Source organism: Oncorhynchus gorbuscha, linkage group LG08 (genome assembly GCF_021184085.1).
Source record: "Oncorhynchus gorbuscha isolate QuinsamMale2020 ecotype Even-year linkage group LG08, OgorEven_v1.0, whole genome shotgun sequence".
Classification (NCBI taxonomy): domain Eukaryota; kingdom Metazoa; phylum Chordata; class Actinopteri; order Salmoniformes; family Salmonidae; genus Oncorhynchus; species Oncorhynchus gorbuscha.
Window position 1 is genome coordinate 4,061,748 of NC_060180.1, and position 24,014 is coordinate 4,085,761.

Consider the following 24,014-nt stretch of genomic DNA (forward strand, 5'->3'; position numbering starts at 1 on the left):
ACCTGGTAGCAGACTTTAATGTAGTGGGTTAGTAACCTGGTGGCAGACTTTAATGTAGTGGGTTAGTAACCTGGTGGCAGACTTTAATGTAGTGGGTTAGTAACCTGGTGGCAGACTGATTCATTCAGCAAAGCTACGTACCTCCCAAACTAGGAACAATTGGCAAACACAGAAACCAACTGGCAGCCATAGAGGCTATTTTTTATTTCATTTTTCTATTTAACTAGGCAAGTCAGTTAAGAACATATTTTAATTTACAATGACGGCCTACTCCAGCCAAACCCTCCCCTAACCCGGACGACGCAGGCCCAATTTTGCACCGCCCTATGGGACTCCCGATCACGGCCTGTTGTGATACAGCCCGGGATCGAACCAGAGTGCCTTGGACCACTGCGCCGCTCAGGAGCCATAAGCTAGTAAGGAGTGGACACACACACGCGCTACAGGTCTAAATGCCATGTGAGGGAAGGTGACAGAGACATCAGACAGACAGTCTCTGTGGAGGGAGGAATGTAAGGGCAATAACCTCCAAGCTTTTGGACAGGCATGAAAGGAGATCTCTCTTTGTTAAAGAGTTAAAGTAACAGTATCTGTTTCAACCCGTCTGAGATTTGAATGTAAAGTTTCAGCGGATGCGTGACCAATGGACATGGCTCCTTATTAGGTATGGTTTAAACTTTAACATGACTCACTCATTCTTTTCCTATACCTCTGTTTCTCTTAGCCAGTCAGGGAGTCAGTCAGTCAGTCAGTGAGTTACTCACTATCTCGCTTCTCTCGCTCTCATCTCTATCTCTCTTATCCCTTCTCTCTTCTCTGTGTTCCACCTCTCTGCTCATTTATCTGTCTGTCTGATATCGTTAACTGTGACAGTGTATTATTGCGATCTCTATAGTCAGTTTAGAATTGATCTATTTTAAAGGTGCAATATGCAGTTATCGTTCTGCCATTTCCTGGTTAAAATTCTAATAGTTTGCCTAATTTCAGTTTATGTGACAAAACCAGCAACTATAGTGTAGATAATCAACCGCTGTGAAAATATATTTTCAATAACCAAAAATATTGTATTTTCTGCTGTTTGACGCTGGTGTACAAAACCAAAAGTAGAAGTCGCAAAACCAAAACTAAAGACAAGGAGCTTTAAGTGTTGCAGCTTTAAGTGTTCAAGTGTGTGTGTGTGTGTCTTAGCGTTAATCAACAGAGATGAATTAAGCTGTATTCATGAAACGTAAATCCCTCCTTACATCAATTATACATCCAGGTCGTAACACGTGTATTTCTGCCTCCAGATAACACAATCTTATCTGATAAACGGAGACAATGCTTCCGCAGCTGTGTGTGTTACTGCATACATGGAGCTAGGAACACAAGCATTTCGCTATACCCTCAATAACATCTGTTAAATATGTGTATGTGTCCAATAAAATTGGATTTGAAGCGCATGTGTGGCCATTTTGCTGTTGTTGTGACCTAGATCCAACTGTCATCACTTTAGCCATGCTAGAGAGGAGGGAACTATGACAGTCACCATATGGGCAAGCATTTTTTGTCGATTTTACTCATTTATCAGACACTCTTTTCCATAGCATTTTACAGGAACAATTGGGGTTAAGTGCTTTGTTTGAGGGCACAACAATAGATTTTTCACCTTGTCAGCTCAGGGATTCGAACCAGCAACTTTTCAGTTACTGGCCCAACGCTCTTAACCGCTAGGCTACCTGCCGTTCCACGGCTGTGATTTTCACCACAACCCCTAACTGTCACCCTAACCCTAAGCTGCTGTAAGGACAAAAAGCGTATGAACTTGCTCAATGCCCTTTGTAGCCCTACTGGATTCCTACTGTAAATCAGATTGATATCCTACACCTGTTGCTCACGGTTGCTTTGTCGTGGATCCGTCACGCTATGGTGGCTTAGTAAGGGAAAGGATACATCGAAATGGAGCAGTGTGGAAATGGGGTTGGAGAGGAAAGGGACAGGAGGAAAGACAGGAGTGCGGTGGAGTGATAATCCAGAACAGGAAATAAAAGGAAGGGAGGAAGAGGATGTGGCAGAAAATAAGCATGGACAGGAAAGTGGGATGAGTGGAGGGAGGAGAAGAGGTAAAACACGGAAACATTGTGTTGGCTCCATGCTGAAGTAAGTTACTTGCCATTTACTGCTCTCTGCAACTCTATATATCCTTGTTGCTAGACAGAAGATCAGGGAGGGAAGGAGAGCATTCTTCAGCCAAATGGCCAGACACCCTACAGCAACTAGTGAGAACTTGGTTCTTGAAGGGACTTTTTTTATGAAATGTCATGAATCATGATTATTAAGGCAGTACAGAGCACAGGAGGTTGGTGGTACCTTAATTTGGGAGGACAGGCTAGTGGTAATGGCTGGAGCAGAATCAGTGGATTGGTATCAAATACATCAAACACATGGTTTGATGTCATTGCATTCGCTCCGTTCCGGCAATTATTATGAGCCGTCCTCCCCTCAGCAGGTACAGAAATAATATATTATATGTGTACACACTATTCTAGTATTGTTAAAGATCTTTATTAGCATGATCAAACTTACAAATAACTGCCAAAACAACCTTTGAACAGGTTATGATAGTAGGCGCACTGGTTTGAGTGTGTCAAGAACTGCAACGCTGCTGTTTTTTTAAATACTCTGAACAGTTTTCTGTGTGTATCAAGAATGGTCCACCAATCAAAGGACATCCTGCCAACTGACACAACTGTGGGAAGGATTGGAGTCAACATGGGCCAGCGGCCCTGTAGAATACTTTTGACATTTTGTAGCGTACATGCCCCAACGAATTGAAGCTGTTCTGAGGGAAAGGGGGGGTGCAACTCAATATTAGGAAGGTGTTCAGAATGTTTTGTACACTCAGTGTATGTGCGTACAGAGACAGGAGATGGCCATTCCTTGAAAACCGCTCTTACCCATGATGCTCAGTATCTGTATGCACACCAAACACTAACCAAACAGGAGTAAGTCTCAAGTGTCCTCATTCCCAAGAGATTTGGGATATTTGCTGTGCCTCTTGATTGGAATACCTGGCTTTTCCATCCTTTCTTTCTCTCTGAAGCACCATAGACATTCCGGAAGTCTGTAGAGATTCTGTAAAATCCCAGAGGTGACTCAAATATCCGTAATAATCCTTTCCTCCCTGTGGCAACCCTGGAGTTATTAACAGATTTATCATATACTTCCCAGTGACGGATCCTATCTGGGTAGAGGTAGAGGTAAAGATCCTCGGTCACACCACTACCCTTCAGTCTCATCTACTAGCTGTCAGAAAGAGAGAGGTATCTGGAGCCTCATTCCTCTTTTACATCTCTTCAGTCATTCGTCAGATGCTATTCTAAGATGGGGAATGGAGTTGCATCACCAGACAAGCTCGTTAGGCACTTTGGTACAGTTTAAAGCATTTTCTGTTAAGGCATTGTCATACTTTAAAGTTTTTCAAAACGTATTTACATAAGCTTCCAAAGAACAAGATAGTTCTGCAGTGTTTTTGTGGCATTCTTCCAAATCATCCTCTGCTAATTACCCTCACTGCATCTGAGGCAAAGTAGAGCTCAGACAACAAACCCACTTTCTCAGCATGTTTTGGAGAGGAGAAGGTGAAGTGTATTTTAGCTCGGTCTAACTAGTGAAGGAGAATGGAGCGGGGAATGTGTGTGTGAGGGAGGAGGAGTAGTTACTTCAATAACTTTAGAAATAATCGGTGAACAACATCAGAGAGAAATTGGCTCTGGGGATTTGTATCCCAGAGTAGCAGGAACAAACCCGGGCCCCTGGAGGTCAAGGGGGAGAGGAGGGAGTCTGCCCAGTTACGGCCCACTCCTGCTGGGGTCACAGGATTAGGGTAGGGGGGGGCACCTACCGTCCTGGAGGGTCCTCTAATGCCATTATTCCAGGCAGAGTATACCTTGACTGGACTGGGGGTGAGGAGAAGGGTGGGGGGCTGAAGGTGAAAGGAGGATGTGATCCATGATGATTCTGGCCTGGGAAATGGTCAAATTCTCGCATACCACACACACACACACACACACACACACACACACACACACACACACACACACACACACACACACACACACACACACACACACACACACACACACACACACACACACACACACACACACACACACACACACACACACACACACACACTCCCTCAGCACACAGTCACCCTCATATGTGCACAACGCATCACCGGGGCCAAACTACCTGCCCTCCAGGACACCTACAGCTCCTGATGTTACAGGAAGGACAAAAACATCATCAAGGACAACAACCTGAGTGTTAAGTGTAAAATGGTGCCGAAGAGGATTGCAGACGTTTTACATGCCTGTAACCAATTGTGCTATTTTATTAGTTTTTTTAGTGTTGTTTTTAACTTATTATTTAACTTATTTTGTACATAATGTTGCTGGCACTGTCTCTTATGACCAAAAATAACTTCTGGACATCAAGAACTGGGATTAACTCACCACGAACTGGAAGAAGCTTTTTCCTTTAACGAGTCTGACGAGAAATATATGCTGCTCTCCCGGGAACAGGCCCAGATCCATGTCATTTGCGTAAAGAAATGACAGAGGAAAAGAGGATGCAGATCACGCTGCCTTCTGAGAATCCATAGGCGATCAGAGTAAACTCCCACTGCCATCAATTCTACTTGCTAACATGCAATCATTGGAAAATCAAATTGATGATCTACGATTACGATTATCCTACCAACAGGACATTAAGAACTGTAATATCCTATGTTTCACTGAATCGTTGCTGAACGACGACACGGATAATATAGAGCTGGAGGGATTTTCAATGCACAAGCAGAACAGAGAAGCTACGTCTGGTAAGACGAGGGGTGGGGGTGTGTGTCTTTTTGTCAATAACAGCTGTTGCGCGATGTCTAGTATTAAAGAAGTCTTGAGGTATTGCCCGCCTGAGGTAGAGTACCTTATGATAAGCTGTAGACCAAGAGAGTTCTCATCTATATTATAGTCTATATTTACCACCACAGGCACTAAGATCACACTCAACCAACTCTAGAAGGCCGAAGCAAACAAGAAAAATGCCACATTTTTACCAGCATGTTACATGTGCAACCAGAGGGGAAAAAACTCTAGAGTACCTTTACTCCACACAAAAGATGCATACAAAGCTCTCCCTCGCCCTGCATTTGGCAAATCTGACAATAATTGTATCCTTCTGAATCCTGCTGACAAGCAAAAACTCAAGCAGGAAGTACAAGTGACTCACTCAATACAGTAGTGGTCAGATGACGTGGATGCTACGCTACAGGACTGCCTTTTAAGCGCGCTTCGAGGCAAGCAACACTTAAGCATGCACGAGAGCACCAGCTGTTCTGGATGACTGTGTGATAACACTCTCGGTAGCCGATGTGAGCAAGACCTTTAAACAGGTCAACATTCACAAAGCCAGATGGATTACCAGGATGTGAACTCAAAGCATGCGCTGACCAACTGGCTAGTGTCTTCACTGACATTTTCAACCTCTCCCTGACTGAATCTGTAATACCTACATGTTTCAATCAGACCACCATAGTCTCTATGTCCAAGGAAGCGAAGGTAACCTGCCTAAATGATTACCGCCCCGTAGCACTCACGTCAGTAGCCATGAAGTGCCTTGAAAGACTGGTCATGGCTCACATCAAGAGCATCATCCCAGATACCCTAGACCCACTCCAATTCGCATACCACAACCAACAGATCCACAGATGACACAATCTCAATTGCACTCCACACTGCCCTTTCTCACCTGGACAAAAGGAACACCTATGTGAGAATGCTGTTCATTGACTACAGCTCAGCATTCAACACCATAGTACCCACGAAGCTCATCACTAAGCTAAGGACCCTAGGTCTAAACACCTCCCTCTGCAACGATATCCTGGACTTCCTGACGGGCCACCCCCAACTGGTAAGGGTAGGCAACAACACGTCTGCCACGCAGATCCTCAACACTGGGGCCCATTAAGGGTGTGTACTTAGTCCCTTCCTGTACTCCCTGTTCACCCACGACTGCGTGAACAAACACGACTCCAACACCATTAAGTTTGCTGACGACACAACAACGATGAGACAGCCGATAGGGAGGAGGTCAGAGAACTGGCAGTGTGGTGCCAGGACAACAATCTCTCCCTCGATGTGAGCAAGACAAAAGAGTTGATCGTGGACTACAGGAAATGGCCGTCTGAGCTCCACTCCTTGGTGTCCACATCACCAACGATCTATCATGGTCCAAACACACCAAGAGGGCACGACAAAACCTTTTCCCCTTCAGGAGACTGAAAAGATTTGGCATGGGTCCCCAGATCCTCAAAAGGTTCTACAGCTGCACCCTCAAAAGTATCCTGACCACTTGCATGACCTCTTGGTATGGCAACTACTCAGCATTAGACCGTAAGGCGCTGCAGAGGGTAGTGCATACGGCCCAGGACATCACTGGGGCAAAACTTCCTGCAGTCCAGGACCTATATAATTGGCAGTGTCAGAAGAAAGCCCATAAAATTGTCAGGCTCCAGTCACCCAAGTCATAGACAGTTTTCTCTGCTACCGCATGGTACCAGAGCACCAAGTCTAGGACCAAAAGGCTCCTTAACCTCTCTGGTACCAGTGGAACGGTAGCGTCCCACCTTGACAACAGCAAGTGAAATTGCAGGGCGCCAAATTCAAAACAACAGAAATCCCATAATTAAAATTCCTCAAACATACAAGTATTATACACCATTTTAAAGATAAACTTCTTGTAAATCCAACCACAGTGTCCGCTTTCAAAAAGGCTTTACTGCGTTAGCATACCATGCGATTATGTTAGTTCAGCGCCTAGCCACAAAAAACCATACAGCCATTTTCCAGCCAAGGAGAGGGCTCACAATAGTCAGTTTAGCGATTAAATTAATCACTAACCTTTGATCTTCATCAGATGGCACTCACAGGTCTTCATGTCACACAATAAATGTGTGTTTTGTTCGATAAAGTTAATCTTTCTGTCCAAAGACCTCAGTTGAAATTGGTGCATTATGTACAGTAATCATTGTCTCAAACAAACATCCGGTGAAATTTCAGAGCCACATCAAATTACAGAAATACTCATCATAAACATTGATGAAAAATACAAGTTTTATACATAGGATTAAAGATAAACATCTTGTTAATCCAGCCGCTGTGTCAGATTTCAAAAAGGCTTTACCGCGAAAGCCCACCACACGATTATTGTTAGGTCAGTGCCTAGCAACAGAAAACCATACAGCCATTTTTCAACCAAGGAGAGGTGTCACAAAAGTCAGAAATAGCGTTAAAATTAATCACTTACCTTTGATGATCTTCATCTGGTGGCGCTCCCAGGTCTCCATGTTAGACAATACATGTTTGTTTTGTTCGATAATGTCCCTTATGTCCAAAAACCTCCGTTCTGTTGGTTAGTTTAGTTCAGTATTCCAAAGGCACAATGCGCGCTCTCAACATCTAGACGAAAAGTAAAAAAAGTACAAAAAAAGATTGTAGAAACATGTCAAACGATGTTTAAAATCAATCCTCAGGTTGTTTTTGTCATAAATAATCAATAATATTTCAACCGGACAAAAGCTTCGACAATAGAAAAGGAGAAACAAGAAAGGCGCACTCCCGATCACACGCTGGACTCATGTCTGGAAATTTCCACTGTCCACTCATTGAAAGTGCTGTATCTCCCCCTTTTTTCAGAGTAAAAGCCTGAAACAATGCCCAAAGACTGGCCACATGTAGAAGAAGCCATAGAGATCGTGAACTGGGTCCTAAGTCTTTCTGTGGTGGATAGGCTTTCAATGGAAAAACAGCCTTTCAAAATAATAGTACTTCCTGGATGGATTTTCCTGAGGTTTTCGCCTGCCATATCAGTTCTGTTATACTCACAGACATTATTTTAACAGTTTTGGAAATGTTAGAGTGGTTTCTATCCAAATATAGTAATTATATGCATAGCCTAGCTTCTGGGCCTGAGTAGCAGGCAGTTTAATTTGGGCACGCTTTTCATCCAAAATTCCGAATACTGCCCCCTACCCTAGTGAAGTTAACAGCGTCTACCCCCAAGCCATAAGACTGCTGAACAACTAATCAGATGACCACCAGACTACTTACATTGACTCCCCCCCCCCTCCATTTGCTTTTACACTGCTGCTACTCACTGTTTATTATGATTGCATAGTCACTTCACCCCTACCTACATGTACAAATGACCTCTAACCTGTACCACCGCACACTGACTTGGTACAGGTACCCCCTGCATATAGCCGTTGTTATTGTTAGGTTATTATAATTTTTTACTTTAGATTATTTGGTAAGTACTTTCTTAACTCTTCTTGAACTGAATTATTGGTTAAGGGAGTGTAAGAAGGCATTTCACGGTAAGGTCTACACTTGTATTCGGCGCATGTGACAAATACAGTTTGATTTGATTTTAACCACCCAAGCCAACGGCCTGTTCAGCCCGCTATCATCCAGAAGGCGAGGTCAGTACAGGTGCATCAAAGCTGGGACCGAGAGACTGAAAAACAGCTTCTATGTCAAACCTTCTATCATCAGATTGTTAAACAGCCATCACTAGCACTGTCACGACTTCTGCCGAAGTCGTTGCCTCTCCTTGTTCGGGCGGTGCTCGGCGGTCAACGTCACCGGCCTTCTAGCCATCATTGATCCATTTTTCATTTTCCATCGGTTTTGTCTTGTCTTCCCACACACCTGTTTTCATTCCCATTCATTACATGTTGTGTATTTAACCCTCTGTTTCCCCTCATGTCTTTGTCAGAGTGTTTTATGTCAAGTGTTGTTTTATGTTGTATAGGTGCGCGACGGGTCCTCGTACCCATGTTTGTTTATGTATGTACGTATTTAGTGTTTGGAGCATGTTAAGTGGACATATATTAAAAGACTCCATTTACACTCCGTTTGACTGAGCCTGACTTCCCTGCCACCTATACACACGGCTCTGACAAGCACAGAGAGGCTGCAGCCTACATATACAGACTTGAAATCATTGGCCACTTTAATACATGGAACACTAGTCACTTTTAATAATGTGACTTTAATAAAGTTTACATATCTTGCATTACTCATCTCATATGTATATACTGTATTCTATCCTACTGTATCTTAGTCTATGTCGCTCTGACATTACTCGTCCATATATTTATATATTCTTAATTCTATTCCTTTACTTAGATTTATGTGTAATAGGTATTTGTTGTGAAATTGTTAGATATTACTTGTTAGATATTACTTGTTAGATATTGCTGCACTGTCAGAACTAGAAGCACAAGCATTTCGCTACACTCGCAATAACATCTGCTAAACACATGTATGTGACCAATAACATTGGATTTGACACGTGTGTGTGTGTGTGTGTGTGTGTGTGTGTGTGTGTGTGTGTGTGTGTGTGTGTGTGTGTGTGTGCGTGCGTGCGTGCGTGCGTGCGTGCGTGCGTGCGTGCGTGCGTGCGTGCGTGCGTGCGTGTGTGGCTCTGACATGCAGTGTGCCATCATAGTTGGGTTCTATTATTCCTCTTGGCCAGACAGCTTTGAGCAATGCACACCAGGCTAAATATAAAGTGTCCCCTCCCTGTCCCTGAGGCAACACACTAGCATAATATTGGCTGGAAATTAAACACTTAAACACCAAGCACACACACACACATACACACACACGCAAAAGATATTGAACTCCCTCTACCCTCTGTACACACTCTCTATCTCTGTTTCCTATACTGATGGTTTGAATGTGACATTTTATCAGTGAGGAAGCCAACAGTATCCATCATGATGACCTGACAAAATTCCATTGAAATTAAACTTTTCTCTCTATCTCTCTTTCTATCTCAATTAAATTCAAATGGCTTCATTTGCATGAGAAACATATATTTACATTGTGGAAACAAGTGAAATAGATTTTAAACAAAAGTGAAATAACGATATAAAATGAACAGTAAACAGTAAATATTACACCCACAAAAGTTCCGAAGGAATAGAGACATTTCACATGTTGTTTTATGTCTATTTACAGTGTTGTAACGATGTGCAAGAAGTACAAAAGGGAAAATAAATCAACGTAAATATGGATTTTATTTACAATGGTGTTTGTTCTTGTGACAACAGGTCACAATTCTTCATGTCGTGATGACACACCGTGGTATTTCACCCAGTCGATATGGGAGTTTATCTGAATTCTTTGTGTATCTGTGTAATCTGAGGGAAATACATGTCTCTAAAATGGTCATACATTGGGCAGGAGGTTAGGAAGTACAGCTCAGTTTCCACCTCATTTTGTGGGCAGTGTGCACATTCACACATTCTCTTGAGAGCCAGGTCTGCCTACAGCGGCCTTTCTCAATAGCAAGGCTATGCTTACTGAGTCTGTACATAGTCAAAGCTTTCCTTAATAATTGGTCAGTCACAGTGGTCAGGTATTCTGCCACTTTGCACTCTCTGGTTAGGGCCAAATAGCATTCTGGTTTGCTCAGTTTTTGTGTTTATTCTTTGCAATGTGAATATATACAGTGGGGCAAAAAAGTATTAGTCAGCCACCAATTGTGGTCCCTTTGCAGAAAAACAGCCCCAAAGCATGATGTTTCCACCCCCATGCTTCACAGTATCCAAATGCTCTCTAGCAAACTTCAGACGGGCCTGGACATGTACTGGCTTAAGCAGGGGGACACGTCTGGCACTGCAGGATTTGAGTCCCTGGCGGCGTAGTGTGTTACTGATGGTAGGCTTTGTTACTTTGGTCCCAGCTCTCTGCAGGTCATTCACTAGGTCCCCCGTGTGGTTCTGGGATTTTTGCTCACCGTTTTTATGATCATTTTGACCCCACGGGGTGATATCTTGCGTGGAGCCCAGATCGAGGGAGATTATCAGTAGTCTTGTATGTCTTCCATTTCCTAATAATTGCTCCCACAGTTGATTTCTTCAAACCAAGCTGCTCACCTATTGCAGATTCAGTCTTCCCAGCCTGGTGCAGGTCTACAATTTTGTTTCTGGTGTCCTTTGACAGCTCTTTGGTCTTGGCCATAGTGGAGTTTGGAGTGTGACTGTTTGAGGTTGTGGACAGGTGTATTTTATACTGATAACAAGTTCAAACAGGTGCCATTAATACAGGTAATGAGTGGAGGACAGAGGAGCCTCTTAAAGAAGAAGTTACAGGTCTGTAAGAGCCAGAAATCTTGCTTGTTTGTAGGTGACCAAATACTTATTTTCCACCATAATTTGCAAATAAATTCATTAAAAATCCTACAATGTGATTTTCTGGATTTTTTCTCTCATTTTGTCTGTCATAGTTGAAGCGTACCTATGATGAAAATTACAGGCCTCTCTCATCTTTTTAAGTGGGAGAACTTGCACAATTGGTGGCTGAATAAATACTTTTTTGCCCCACTGTATTCTTGTTTTCTATTAATTGGGTTGGGTCTAATTGTGTCACTGTCTCTCTCTCTCTCTCTCTCTCTCTCTCTCTCTCTCTCTCTCTCTCTCTCTCTCTCTCTCTCTCTCTCTCTCTCTCTCTCTCTCTCTCTCTCTGCAGAGTGTGTTGGGTGTATGTCTGGTGTTGTCCAGGTAACATGGCTCTGGTTCAGACCCTGCCTGTGTCTGTGACTGACCACCCCAAGCCTCCCACAAGCCTCCATATCGTCACCCTCTCCCCTGTCGTCGGAGGGCCGTGTGGCCCCTTTGTCCCCAGAGCCACCATGGGTTCCGTCAGCAGCCTCATCTCTGGCCGGACCCATCAGGAGCAGCGACACTGCCGGGCTGCCAGAGAGTTCAGGTAGGGTGCTACTCATCGGTCGTAGCCCGGGTGCCAGTCTGTTCATGCCCTTGTCCACTCTATTGCTGTCCTGGTCAAGACAAACATGGCTTGAGAATAAGTGACAAGTAGTTGGCATGGTAGCACAAACAGATCTGGCACTCAGAGTATATTGGGTGTGGACAAGGTGCTTTTCTAGCCTGGATGCCAGTCTTTTGCCTTGTTTCTGCTCTATTGACAACTCCTTATGGGATTATCATACCAAATAAGAGCACAAACAGACCTGGGGCCAGGCTAGTGATTCTTCCCTTACTATGGAAAAGAGCTACTGGAAAAGTGCTGTATACTGTAATTCTTATCAATGATTATTCTAAATGATCATTATTTTTATTTCAGCACTAAGCCACGCCGTAACACCCCAACTACCAATTGTTTCAAGCTCCAGGGTGATAGCAACACCCTGCCCAGCGGGAGCTCCCTGGAACAACTACTGATCATCAACAACCAGACCCAGCTCCAGCCCACCAAGCTCCAGCCGCCGCCACTGCCCACCAAGAAGCAGCCTCGGGCGGGTAAATCTGCTGGGGCGGCTGGGTGTGTGGCTGGAGGTGGTGGTGGTAGTGGAGGGAATGGGAACTATGGGTTTGTGAGGGAGGAGGTGAATGATAACCATGTGGTGACAGTGGGGAGTCCGTGTAGTGACTCGGAGGAGCAGAGGAATAACCGAGGTCTCAACGGGAATATCAGCGGGCCGCCGCCCAAACTCATCCCTGTGTCGGGAAAACTGGAGAAGGTGAGTTTCGGAGGGGGATTCCCAAAATGTCAAGTGGTTTCCGAGCTTGCGACATGTTTTACCTTAGATCCTCTCTGCTCTCTGATTGGCTATTCATTTCTATTTATAGAGCGGGAACCATGATCGCAGCTCAGACAATGCTGGCTATAGATCTTTTAACAGTCAATCACCTCGCGTCTATATAATCAATGTCAGAGCTATCTCATATTAACTGACGCACTTAATGAGGGCTGAGGGAAACCATTAAGAAAACCGCTTACCGAACCTGTGTAGAGAGCTGTCTTTCTCTGTCTCTCTCTCTCCTCCTTCTCTTAATCCGTCCCTATCTCTCTCTCTCTCCGTCCCTACAACTTTCTCTTCCTCTCTCCACCCTCTCCTCCCCCCTGTCTCTCTCTCTCTCTCCCCCTCTCTCTTATGTCGTGACATACTCAAAATCATTAGAAAAGCTGCTTACTGGAAACCTATGAATATTAACCTCTTAGTCCGCCCCATCCCGGATCCGGGATCGTGACTACAGCCTCAAGCTCATTACCATAACGCAAAATTAGCGATTTCTGAAAATTGCAAATTAAATGAATCCTATCCTCAAGCTTATCCTTTTCTTAACAATCCTGTCGTCTCAGATTTTCAAAATATGCTTTAGAACCAGAGAAAATCAATCATTTGTGTAAGAGTGGTGATAGCTAGCTTAGCATTTAGCGTTAGCATTTAGCACGCAACATTCACAAAAACCAGCAAAGGGATCAAATAAAATAATTTACCTTTGAAGAACTTCAGATGTTTCAATGAGGAGACTCTCAGTTACATAGCAGATGTCCAGTTTTTCCTGAAAGATGCTTGTGTAGGACACAACGTTCCGTTTTGTTACTATGCATTTGGCTACCGAAACTAACCGAAAATTCAGTCACCTAAACGTCAAACTTTTTTCCGAATTAACTCCATAATATCGACTGAAACATGGAAAACGTTGTTTGAATCAATCCTCAAGGTGTTTTGTCATATATCTCTTCATTGAAATCCCTTCCCTGGAAGCGTGCATTCTTCTCTGATTCGGATGGAAAAATACTGGTACCTGACTTTTGCGCACCAATTTCCACGCAGACACCGTGCGGGACACTTGGTAATTGTAGGCTCTTATGGTCAATCTTCCAATGATATGCCTACAAATACGTCACAATGCTGCAGACACCTGGGGGAAACGATAGGAAGTGTCCGTTCATTCCTGTCGCATTCACAGCCATATAAGGAGATCATGGAAAACGTGCCTCCAGAAATCCTGTTGATTTCCTGGTCACTCAAACATCTTGGTTTTGCCTGTAGATTTTGTTCTATGGCACTCACAGTGAAAATCTTTACAGTTCTGGAAACGTCAGAGTGTCTTCTTTCCAAAACTATCAATTCCAAGCATAGTCGAGCATCTTTTCGTGACAAAATATTGCGCTTAAAACGGGCATGTCTTTTTATCCAAAAATGAAATACTGCCCCTAGAGTCTTAACAGGTTAATGAAGCCAATCAGAGCATTCAGAATAACCTTCCGTCCTATCAGTGTGCCTGTGGATGTTGGATGTTGGCAAGGTGTGGGACGCTACCATCCCACACCCCCTAGAGATGTTAATAAATAATGTCTTCATTAACAAATACTATCTTCCATTAACAAATACTATCTTCATTAACAAATACTGTCTTCATTAACAAAAACTGTCTTCCATTGCAGAACATGGAGAAGATTCTGATCCGTCCCACCGCGTTCAAACCGGTGGTCCCGAAGAACCGCCACTCAGTGCAATACCTCTCCCCGAGACCAGTGGGCAACCACTCTGAGAGCCAAGGCAGCCTCAACCTCCTCTTGCCCCTGTCGATCAATGGGAATAATGGAAATACAGTGGTCAATAACGTGAATACCGTGTTCAATAACGTGGTCAATGGCATTGGGAGCTACGGGAACGTTGTACCTCTGGTCGGCTCGTCTTCTTCCTCAGATAGCAAGAGGAACTCATACAGCGGAGGACGCAATGCTCGCAACAGCCATTCCTGCTCCATGTCAGACTCTGGCCGTAACTCCCTGTCCAGCCTGCCCACCCACAGCAGCAATGGCTACAGCCTGGCCAATAGCGAGGCCTCCGGGTCGGGTTCAGGGTCTGGGGGGTCCAGGGTGGGCCCGGATCCTGGGAGAACCACCACCACAAACGGAGGGTCGGGGATCAACGGAGGTCACGCCCACTCTACCTCCCACGGTCACTCAAACTCGGACAGCGGGCGGTCATCGTCCAGTAAGAGCACGGGGTCGCTGAGTGGGCGAGGCCAGCCCCTGTCGGACAGCGGGTCATGTGGGCGCTCGCCCCCGACCCTGGAGGGTTACGAGGGGGTGGTGAGGGAGCTGGAGGAGAAGTTGAGGGAGAGAGACCTGGAGCTGCAGCAACTCAGAGAGAACCTGGACGAGAATGAGGCCGCCATCTGTCAGGTGAGAGGGGATTTAAGCAGGCCTAAAGTGTTGCCTCGAGGAGCAATATGATTAAAATGTTTGTTTCTGTCATTTCTGCTGGTTCTATTACTAAGTTCAATTATTTCATATATACTGAACACAAATATAAATGAAACATGCTACAATTTCAATGATAAAGTTGATATTTAAATAAATTCATTAGGTCCTAATCTATGGATTTCACATGACTGGGCAGGGGCGCAGCCATGGATGGGCCTGGGAGGGCCTAGGCCCACCCACTTGGGAGCCAGGCCCAGCCAATCAGAATGTGTTTTTCCCACAAAAGGGCTTTATTACAGACAGAAATACTCCTCAGTTTCATCAGCTGTCCGGGTGGCTGGTTTCAGATGATCCCACAGGTGAAGAAGTTGTATGTGGAGGTCCTGGGCTGGCGTGGTTACACATGGTCTGCGGTTGTGAGGCATGTTGGACGTACTGCCAAATTCTCTAAAACGACGTGGGAGGTGGCTTATGAACATTCAATTCTTTGGCAACAGCTCTGGTGGACATTCCTGCAATCAGCATGCCGATTACACGCTCCCTCAAAACTTGAGACATCTGTGACATTGTGTTGTGTGACAAAACTGCATGTTTTAGAGTGGCTTTTTATTGTCCCCAGCACAAGGAACACCTGTGTAATAATCATGATATTTAATCAGCTTCTTGATATGCCAGACCTGTCAGATGGATGCATTAACTTGGCAAAGGAGAAATGCTCACTAACAGGGATGTAAACCAATTTGTGCACAGAATTTGCGAAAAATAAGCTTTTTGTGCGTATGGACATTTTCATTCCAGCTCATGAAACATGGCACCAACATGTTACATTTATATTTTTGTTCAGTGTATACTTTTGTGCCATACTCGTGCTGGTTCACAGTCTGTATGTAACCTCTAAACTGTGACGTCTAACCCCTGACCTCCTGTCCTGTAGGTATACGAGGAGAAGCAGCTTCGCTGTGAGAGAGAGCTGGAAGAGCTGAGACAGAGCTGTTCCTCTGAGATGAAACAGGCTTCACAGAAGGCCCAGAGAGTACAACAGGCCTTACAGCTACAGGTAACAGACAGAGATACTTCAGTCAACTTAGTTTGGGAAGCAGGGCCCTTCTTTGTGTGACAGGTATTGTTGCAAGTTACATAAAAAGCTATTATTATTATTGTTTATTACTGTATGATATGTTGCTTCTGTTTTGGTAGCGTTTCTTGATTTCTTAATTTTCTGTCAAAATGTCACCCTAACACAGTACCCAAATCGGCCACGCACGTGCGCCATTGTGCGCAAAAGCACAATGGTTGAAAAGCATTAAACATTTTTGGCAATTTAGCTGGTTAGCTTGCAGTTGCTAGCTAATTTGTCCTGGGATATAAACGTTGAGTTGTTATTTTACCTGAAATGCACAAGGTCCTCTACTCCCGACAATTAATCCACACTTAAAATGGCCAACCGAATCATTTCTAGTCGTCTCTCCTCCTTCCAGGCTTTTTCTTCTTTGGACTTTATATGGCGATTGGCATCTAACTTCCATAGTTACCACGGTGACTGACCAAACTCAGTTCTTTTTTCAATTACCCATGTGGGCATTACCAATGAGGAGATGGCACGTGGGTATCTGCTTCTATACACCAATGAGAAGATGGGAGAGGCAGGACTTGCACTCCGTTCAGCGTCACAAATAGAACTGACTTCTATATTATTGCTTGGCAACACAGACGCTCAATGGCGCATGCGAGCAGTGGGGGTGCAATAATTGAATAACATGTATGTTACAATTTATTTTGCAATGCTCACACACGTGATGCGAGCGGTGTGGTCAGCATGTAACTGTCTGTGTCTTTATTTCAGGTGTTCCAACTGCAGCAGGAGAAGAAGAAGCTCCAGGAGGACTTCTCCTCTCTGCTGCAGGACAGGGAAGAGTTGGAGAGGAGGTGTGCCTCTATACAGAGAGAGCAGACCCAGCTGGGACCACGCCTAGAAGAGACCAAGTGGGAGGTGGGTGGGTCAGGCGTTAGGGTTGATTCATGTACATCATTTCAAGGTAAGTGATCTCAATATTCACAAAATATTTATTCTCCCTCATTTCCTCCTTCCTTCCCTCCCTCCCCAGGTGTGTCAGAAATCAGGTGAGATCTCCCTTTTGAAACAGCAACTGAAGGAGAGCCAGTCAGAGCTGAGCCAGAAGGGCGGGGAGCTGGTGGTCCTGAAGTCCCAGTTGAGAGAGGTCAGGTCCGATCTCCAGAACTGCCAGGCTACGACCCAAGAGGCTGGGTCGGCCCTACGAACACGCTCCCTGGAGCTGGAGGTCTGCGAGAATGAGCTCCAGCGCAGGAAGAGCGAAGCCGAGCTGCTCCGCGAGAAAGTCGGACGCATGGAGGAAGAGTTGGCGCACCTCCGAGATGCCCTGGCCAGTCAGGGAGGAGGTTATATTCCTGGAGGCCAGGCACCAGCCACTAAGGGCCAATGTATGAGCCTGCCCCTCCCCCAGGGGCGTGGGGGTGTGAGGGGTGGAAGGGGGGGCCTCTGCCCCTCTGTGGGGTACCGAGAGGTGGAGGAGGGGAGGCTGGGTTGGGGAGGGGAGAGTGATGAGACCAAGGCTCAGAGGCAGAGTGCTGAAGCTGTGCTGGGACTCAGGCAACAGGTGAGCTCCAACAACGATGTTTATACTTTCTTTCAGTTTCATATGAACCCCCATCCCTCACACCATTGCACTAGTTTCTGTGGTTTCTCTATTGGTGTTCAGACAGTAAAACCTGCACTGTAATGCATGTTAAAACCACACACTTGGAAAAGCAATGACCGACCAATCCATTTTTAACCATTTTCATTGGAGAATAGTGCTTCAATAATACTTATTTTTTATACTGCTCTGTTGTGTATTGTTTTAACATTGTGATAGAACAACTTCATATGGATTTTTAAATGATCAAATAACTTCCACTAATCAGTTAATCAACCAATCAATCCATGTGTTGTGTGTCAGGTGGAGAGGCTGAGGGCAGAGCTGATGTACGAGAGGAGGAGCAGTGAGGAGCAGCTGGGAGGATTTGAGGAGGAGAGGAAGGTCTGGCAGGAGGAAAAGGAAAAGGTGATCCGCTACCAGAAACAGCTGCAGCAGAACTACATCCAGATGTACAGGAGGAACAGAGATCTAGAGAGGGTGATGAGAGAGCTCAGTCTAGAGCTGGAGAACAGAGATGTAGAGGACTACGACGTCCACAGCGGCAGCAACGACATTCACTTCGAGGAGATCGCCGCTACTGAGATTTAGAGGGACCATACAAGGGTGTCCTCTCGCCCCAGTGAGATTTAGAGACCAGACAGGGGTGTTGTCTAACCCCAGTGAGATTTAGAGACCAGACAGGGGCGTTGCCTAACCCCAGTGAGATTTAGAGACCAGCCAGGGATTTGTCTAACCCCAGCAAAATTTAGAGACCAGATAGGGAGTTGTCTAACCCCAGTGTCCTCTCGCTCCCATGACAATTAGTACCAGCACCCTGATTTGATCTGATTTCACCATCACTGCTACTAAGAGGTCTGCATCCAAAATGGAACCCTATTCGCTATGTAGTGCACTTATTTTTGCTAGAGAACAGGTTACCGTTTTAAATTTGCATCCAGACTACAGAGGGTGTACCTGGACTTACTACCCTAACCACAGTACCACCACTCTTTACTTCTCTACACTCTTAGGAAAAGATGTGTTATCGAGAACCTACAAGGGTTCTCGTCTGTTCCCATAGGATAACCCCTTGAATAACTAGTTTTGGTTCCAGATAGAACCCTTTAGGTTCCATGCAGAACCTCAAACCAAAAAAGGTTCCCCCATGGGGACAGCCGAAGTATACTTTTGGAACTGTTTTCTCTTAGTGTGTATGCTGTCATGGACAGGGAGCATCTCGGTCTCAGGGTTGATTTACTCCACTAGACACTGGGATGCACCCTCCTCTAGGCCCTCACATGAACAGCTAACAGCTGACTACCTGCAGTCAGAAAGGACTCCATCACTTCGCCATTCGGACTTGAAAGAAGTTTAGGGTGTATCTCAACAGTTTAAAGTGGTTTCCTTTCCAGATTGAGATTCACCCTCAGACCAACACATCCTCCTTGCCTTCTCACATGGGTTTGATTGCCCAGCTATAGTACCAGCACTCTATGGGACGTATACTATGACTTTTGACTTGAGAAACAAGCAGGCATCACTCAAACCTTGCTCAAATCAGGGCATTGAAAGCAATGGGAGTCTCAGATAAAGGGCACAAATCTCAGATCAAGTCAAGTGAAATCATATCTGTATATAGCACACAGGGGTGACTAACTGACGACCAGCACATAATTATGACATCACAATAAAGATGGCATCACCCCTCGACTGTGTTTACATTTGTCCACGGGACTCAGAGCAAATGTTCCACTTTTACAATGTGTTCTCATGTTATATATACAGTATTCAATGGATCATCAACTCATCTAGAAGTAGCAATTTTAAGCGACAGCCTGGTCTTTTTTGAGTTACAGAAACACTGGAGTATTTTAATGGAATGTATAACAATTCTTGGCACATAGCAAGTGCAACCATTCAGTTATCAACACCGGCTAAGACACAAACTAGGCTACACCAAGAGAATACATGGGATAATTTTGCACAAAAACTCATAATGCTCTTTTCAGTTCTGGACGTGACTGTTCTGTCTTTCTCATGTAGTTGACCCCTTTGTATGGACACAGAAGAGATAGAAGCATGTAGCAATAAGAGGGAGTGCAGCTTGGGAGATCTCACTCTCACATCAAAGGAAGAAACAAATCTCTCTGTCTCTTTCCTGTTAACTAGCACAGACTTTCATATCAAAAGAAGAAACAAATATTTATTGGTTAAACCTAAAGCTGCCCGTCAAAGATATTGATGCTGCATCGGCTGCTGGGACTGTTATGGAGCCTTCTTGGATCCATGAGGTCAGGGGTCGTGCATCAGGAAGCCTTTGGTGGCACTTTCCCTGATGGTATCACAGTGAAAGCAACAAAACATCATTGTCAAACTGTACTGTCCCTTGTCCTCTCTCACACACTCTGGACTGAATACTCCTCCGGGTATTACTAGACCCCCCCCCTCTCCCTCCCTCACTCAAAAAAGCCAAATAACACTTCCTAGTCTTCCTGTCCCTGACTGTGAGACTCCCTCACTGACATGTAGATAATGTGGATGGCATGATTGCATGTCTTTCCCTGTCTGTCAGAGTCGGTCCAGATAATGTAGGGGTTTGTGCTGGACGTTGCATGATAGATTAGCCTAAGGCATGACACCCCGGTCATTATGGAACTGTTACGCTGGTTATATTATTGCCTTGGGAGATCCAAGGGGGATTGGACTGAAATCTCTGGTCAACATATTGGCAGCCACTAGGAACCATATAAATATAATTACTATAATGTAATTCTACGTCTATGCTGGTTCCTGAATAAATAAGGCAGTCTTCAGTTGTGCTTTCTCATAAGAATGGATTCAACTAGAGGTGTGATCTTTTGTATTACAGAGTAAAACAAAGTATATAAAAAAGATTCTTAAACAGATAAATAAAAATCCATATGATCTATGATGATGATGTGTATATTTTTTATATAGCGCCTGAATATATTTTGTGGTAACACCGGTACCATTGTGGGTTTAATATACAAAGTATAATAACAATTTCTATATATCTTTGCAGCACCACACATCTCCCAATGAGATGATCAATCAGAATTGGAAAAGGTCTAGAAAGAGTGGAGTGATCTATTGCATGCATTAAAGTATTTTTTACATCATATTTTACATACTCCATAATTGTTTGTTGAACAAGCTGCATTTTGATTAAACATACTGTAATATAAACGCAACATGCAAACAGACAAAAATATTAACGCAACATGCAACAATTTCAAAGATTTTACTGAGTTACTGTTCATACAAGGAAATCAATTGAAATACATTCATTAGGCTTTAATCTATGGATTTCACATGATTGGGCACAGGTGCAGCCATGGGTGGGCCTTGGAGGGCATAGGCCCACCCACTGGGGAGCCAGGCCCAGACAATGTTTTCCCCGCAAAAGAGCTTTATTAATGACATAAATACCCCCACAGACAATCTCAGGTGAAGAAGCCGGTTGTGGAGGTCCTGGGCTGGCGTGGTTACACATGGTCTGCGGTTCTGAGACCAGTTGGACGTACTGCCAAATTCTCTAAAACGATGTGGGAGGTGGCTTATGGTAGACAAATGAACATTTATGAACAAATGAACAATTGTCTGGCAACAGCTCTGGTTGACATTCCTGGAGTCAGCTGCCAATTGCACTCTCCCTCAAAACCTGACACATCTGTGGCATTGTGTTGTGTGACAAAACTTCACATTTTAAAGTAGCCTTTTATTGTCCCCAGCACAAGGTGCACCTGTGTAATAATCATGTTTAATCAGCTTCTTTTTATGCCATGCCTGTAAAGTGGTTGGATTATTTTAGCAAAGGAGAAATGCTCACTAACAGGGATGTAAACACATTTGAGAAATTACTTTTTGTGCATATGGAAAATTTGTGATTTTTTGGGGGGGGGGGACCAACACTTTACATGTTCCATTTATATTTTTGTTCAGTGTATATACGAACATTTGGGAAATATCCAGCTTTTAGGCAAGGTTTACATTGGTCAGCATGAACCTCTACTGACTCCCCATCCCGCATGCGGGAGCGTAATCATCGCCTGACACTAATTAGCATAACGCAACGGACATAAATATCCCTAGAAAATATTCCTATTCATGAAAATCACAAATTAAATATATTGAGACACAGCTTAGCCTTTTGTTAATCACCCTGTCATCTCAGATTTTCAAAATATGCTTTACAGCCAAAGCTAGACAAGCATTTGTGTAAGTTTATCGATAGCCTAGCATAGCATTATGCCTTGCTAGCAGCAGGCAACCTTTTCACAAATCAGAAAAGCAAACAAATTAAATAGTTTACCTTTGATGAACTTCGGATGTTTTCACTCACGAGACTCCCAGGTAGATAGCCAAAGTTAATTTTTTCCAAAAAATATTATTTTTGTAGGCGAAATAGCTCCGTTTGTTCTTCAAGTTTGGCTGAGAAATCGCCCAGAAATTGCAGTCACGAAAACGGCAAAAAAAGATTCCAAATTAGCTCAATAATATCGACAGAAACATGGCAAAAGTTGTTTATCCTCAAGGTGTTTTTCGATAATATATCCGTCGGGACAATTGGTTTTTCAGTAGGACCGATTGGAGTAATGGCTACCTCTGTATTTTACGCGAGAGTCACCCTGGGAGCCATCAGGTGAGCACTTACGCAATGTAGCCACCTACGGCTATTCTTCAACATAAATGCGTAAAACTATGTTACAATGCTGTAGACTCCTTGGGGAATACGTAGAAAGCGTAAGCTGGTTGATAGCACATTCACAGCTCAATAGGGACTCATTGGAACCCAGCGCTTTTAAAATATGGGGCACTTCCGGATTGGATTTTTCTCAGACTTTCGCCTGCAACATCAGTTCTGTTATACTCACAGACAATATCTTTACAGTTTTGGAAACGTTAGAGTGTTTTCTATTCAAAGCTGTCAATTATATGCATATTCTAGCATCTTGTTCTGACAAAATATTCAGTTTAAAACCGGAACGTTTTTTTTTTTTCAAAAATGAAAACACTGCCCCTAGAGCCGCAACAGGTTTAATGGTCATTATTGTTCAATGCGATTGATCTTTCATTTGGCTGTCATCATCATCATCATCATCATTCATGTCACATTTTTGTTGTGTTTGGCATCTTCAGACTACATGTATTAACACAAAGCATTTAATCCAAATAATATTTCATGAGTTCATCACATAGAAACAGATACCTCCATCATATCCTCTGTAGCATGATTTTCAACACATTAATGTGGAATAAGTAGCACAGGTGTAGTGAACCCCTTTTCACATCTCACCGTTTTTCAGAATCCCATAATAACCATTTTCTGTGTAAATGTCTAACGACGAACGACATTCTAGTCCTTTACGCAGACAAAATATATATTTCAAATGTAGCCACTGCGTCTAGACCAAAGCAACGCGTTTGTTTATTAGTCTTGTTTGTTTTCTTCCTTAGTGTGCATAAATATACAATTATATATTTGTGTATTTATAGTGTTTTGTTTATTAATCTGTGGTGTTAGTCATTCATGTATATTTTCATGCTGTAAATTTCTTCGACAAAATGACTTTTTATTAAAAGATACACAATGTCCCCATGGTTGTTGGAATTCCCTCTGTGGTACATTGGTACACATATACATATATATACACATATATACATATATACATACAGTGGGGCAAAAAAGTATTTAGTCAGCCACCAATTGTGCAAGTTCTTCCACTTAAAAAGATGAGAGAGGCCTGTAATTTTCATCATAGGCACACTTCAACTATGACAGACGAAATTGTCACATTGTAGGATTTTAAATGAATTTATATGCAAATTATGGTGGAAAATAAGTATTTGGTCACCTACAAACAAGCAAGATTTCTGGCTCTCACAGACTTCTTCTTTAAGAGGCTCCTCTGTCCTCCACTTGTTACCTATATTAATGGCACCTGTTTGAACTTGTTATCAGTATAAAATACACCTGTCCACAACCTCAAACAGTCACACTCCAAACTCCACTATGGCCAAGAAACAAAATTGTAGACCTGCACCAGGCTGGGAAGACTGAATCTGCAATAGGTAAGCAGCTTGGTTTGAAGAAATCAACTGTGAGCGCAATTATTAGGAAATGGAAGACATACAAGACCACTGATAATCTCCCTCGATCTGGGGCTCCACGCAAGATCTCACCCCGTGGGGTCAAAATGATCACAAGAACGGTGAGCAAAAATCCCAGAACCACACGGGGGGACCTAGTGAATGACCTGCAGAG

General features: G+C 43.8%; 1 protein-coding gene across 3 annotated transcripts in view; it reads left to right on the plus strand.

The window, feature by feature from the left end:
* LOC124041100 (leucine zipper putative tumor suppressor 2 homolog) overlaps positions 1-20,657 on the plus strand; it is a 109,670-nt gene extending 89,013 nt beyond the window's left edge. For all 3 annotated transcript variants that reach the window (XM_046358271.1, XM_046358272.1, XM_046358273.1), the window contains 7 exons: positions 11,577-11,816; positions 12,192-12,588; positions 14,304-15,050; positions 16,006-16,128; positions 16,915-17,061; positions 17,177-17,707; positions 18,050-20,657. In XM_046358271.1, coding sequence (XP_046214227.1) covers positions 11,614-11,816; positions 12,192-12,588; positions 14,304-15,050; positions 16,006-16,128; positions 16,915-17,061; positions 17,177-17,707; positions 18,050-18,337 — 2,436 coding nt within the window. In that variant the 5' untranslated portion in view covers positions 11,577-11,613 and the 3' untranslated portion in view covers positions 18,338-20,657. The remainder of the gene's footprint in view (positions 1-11,576; positions 11,817-12,191; positions 12,589-14,303; positions 15,051-16,005; positions 16,129-16,914; positions 17,062-17,176; positions 17,708-18,049) is intronic.
* Positions 20,658-24,014: the final 3,357 nt, after the last annotated feature.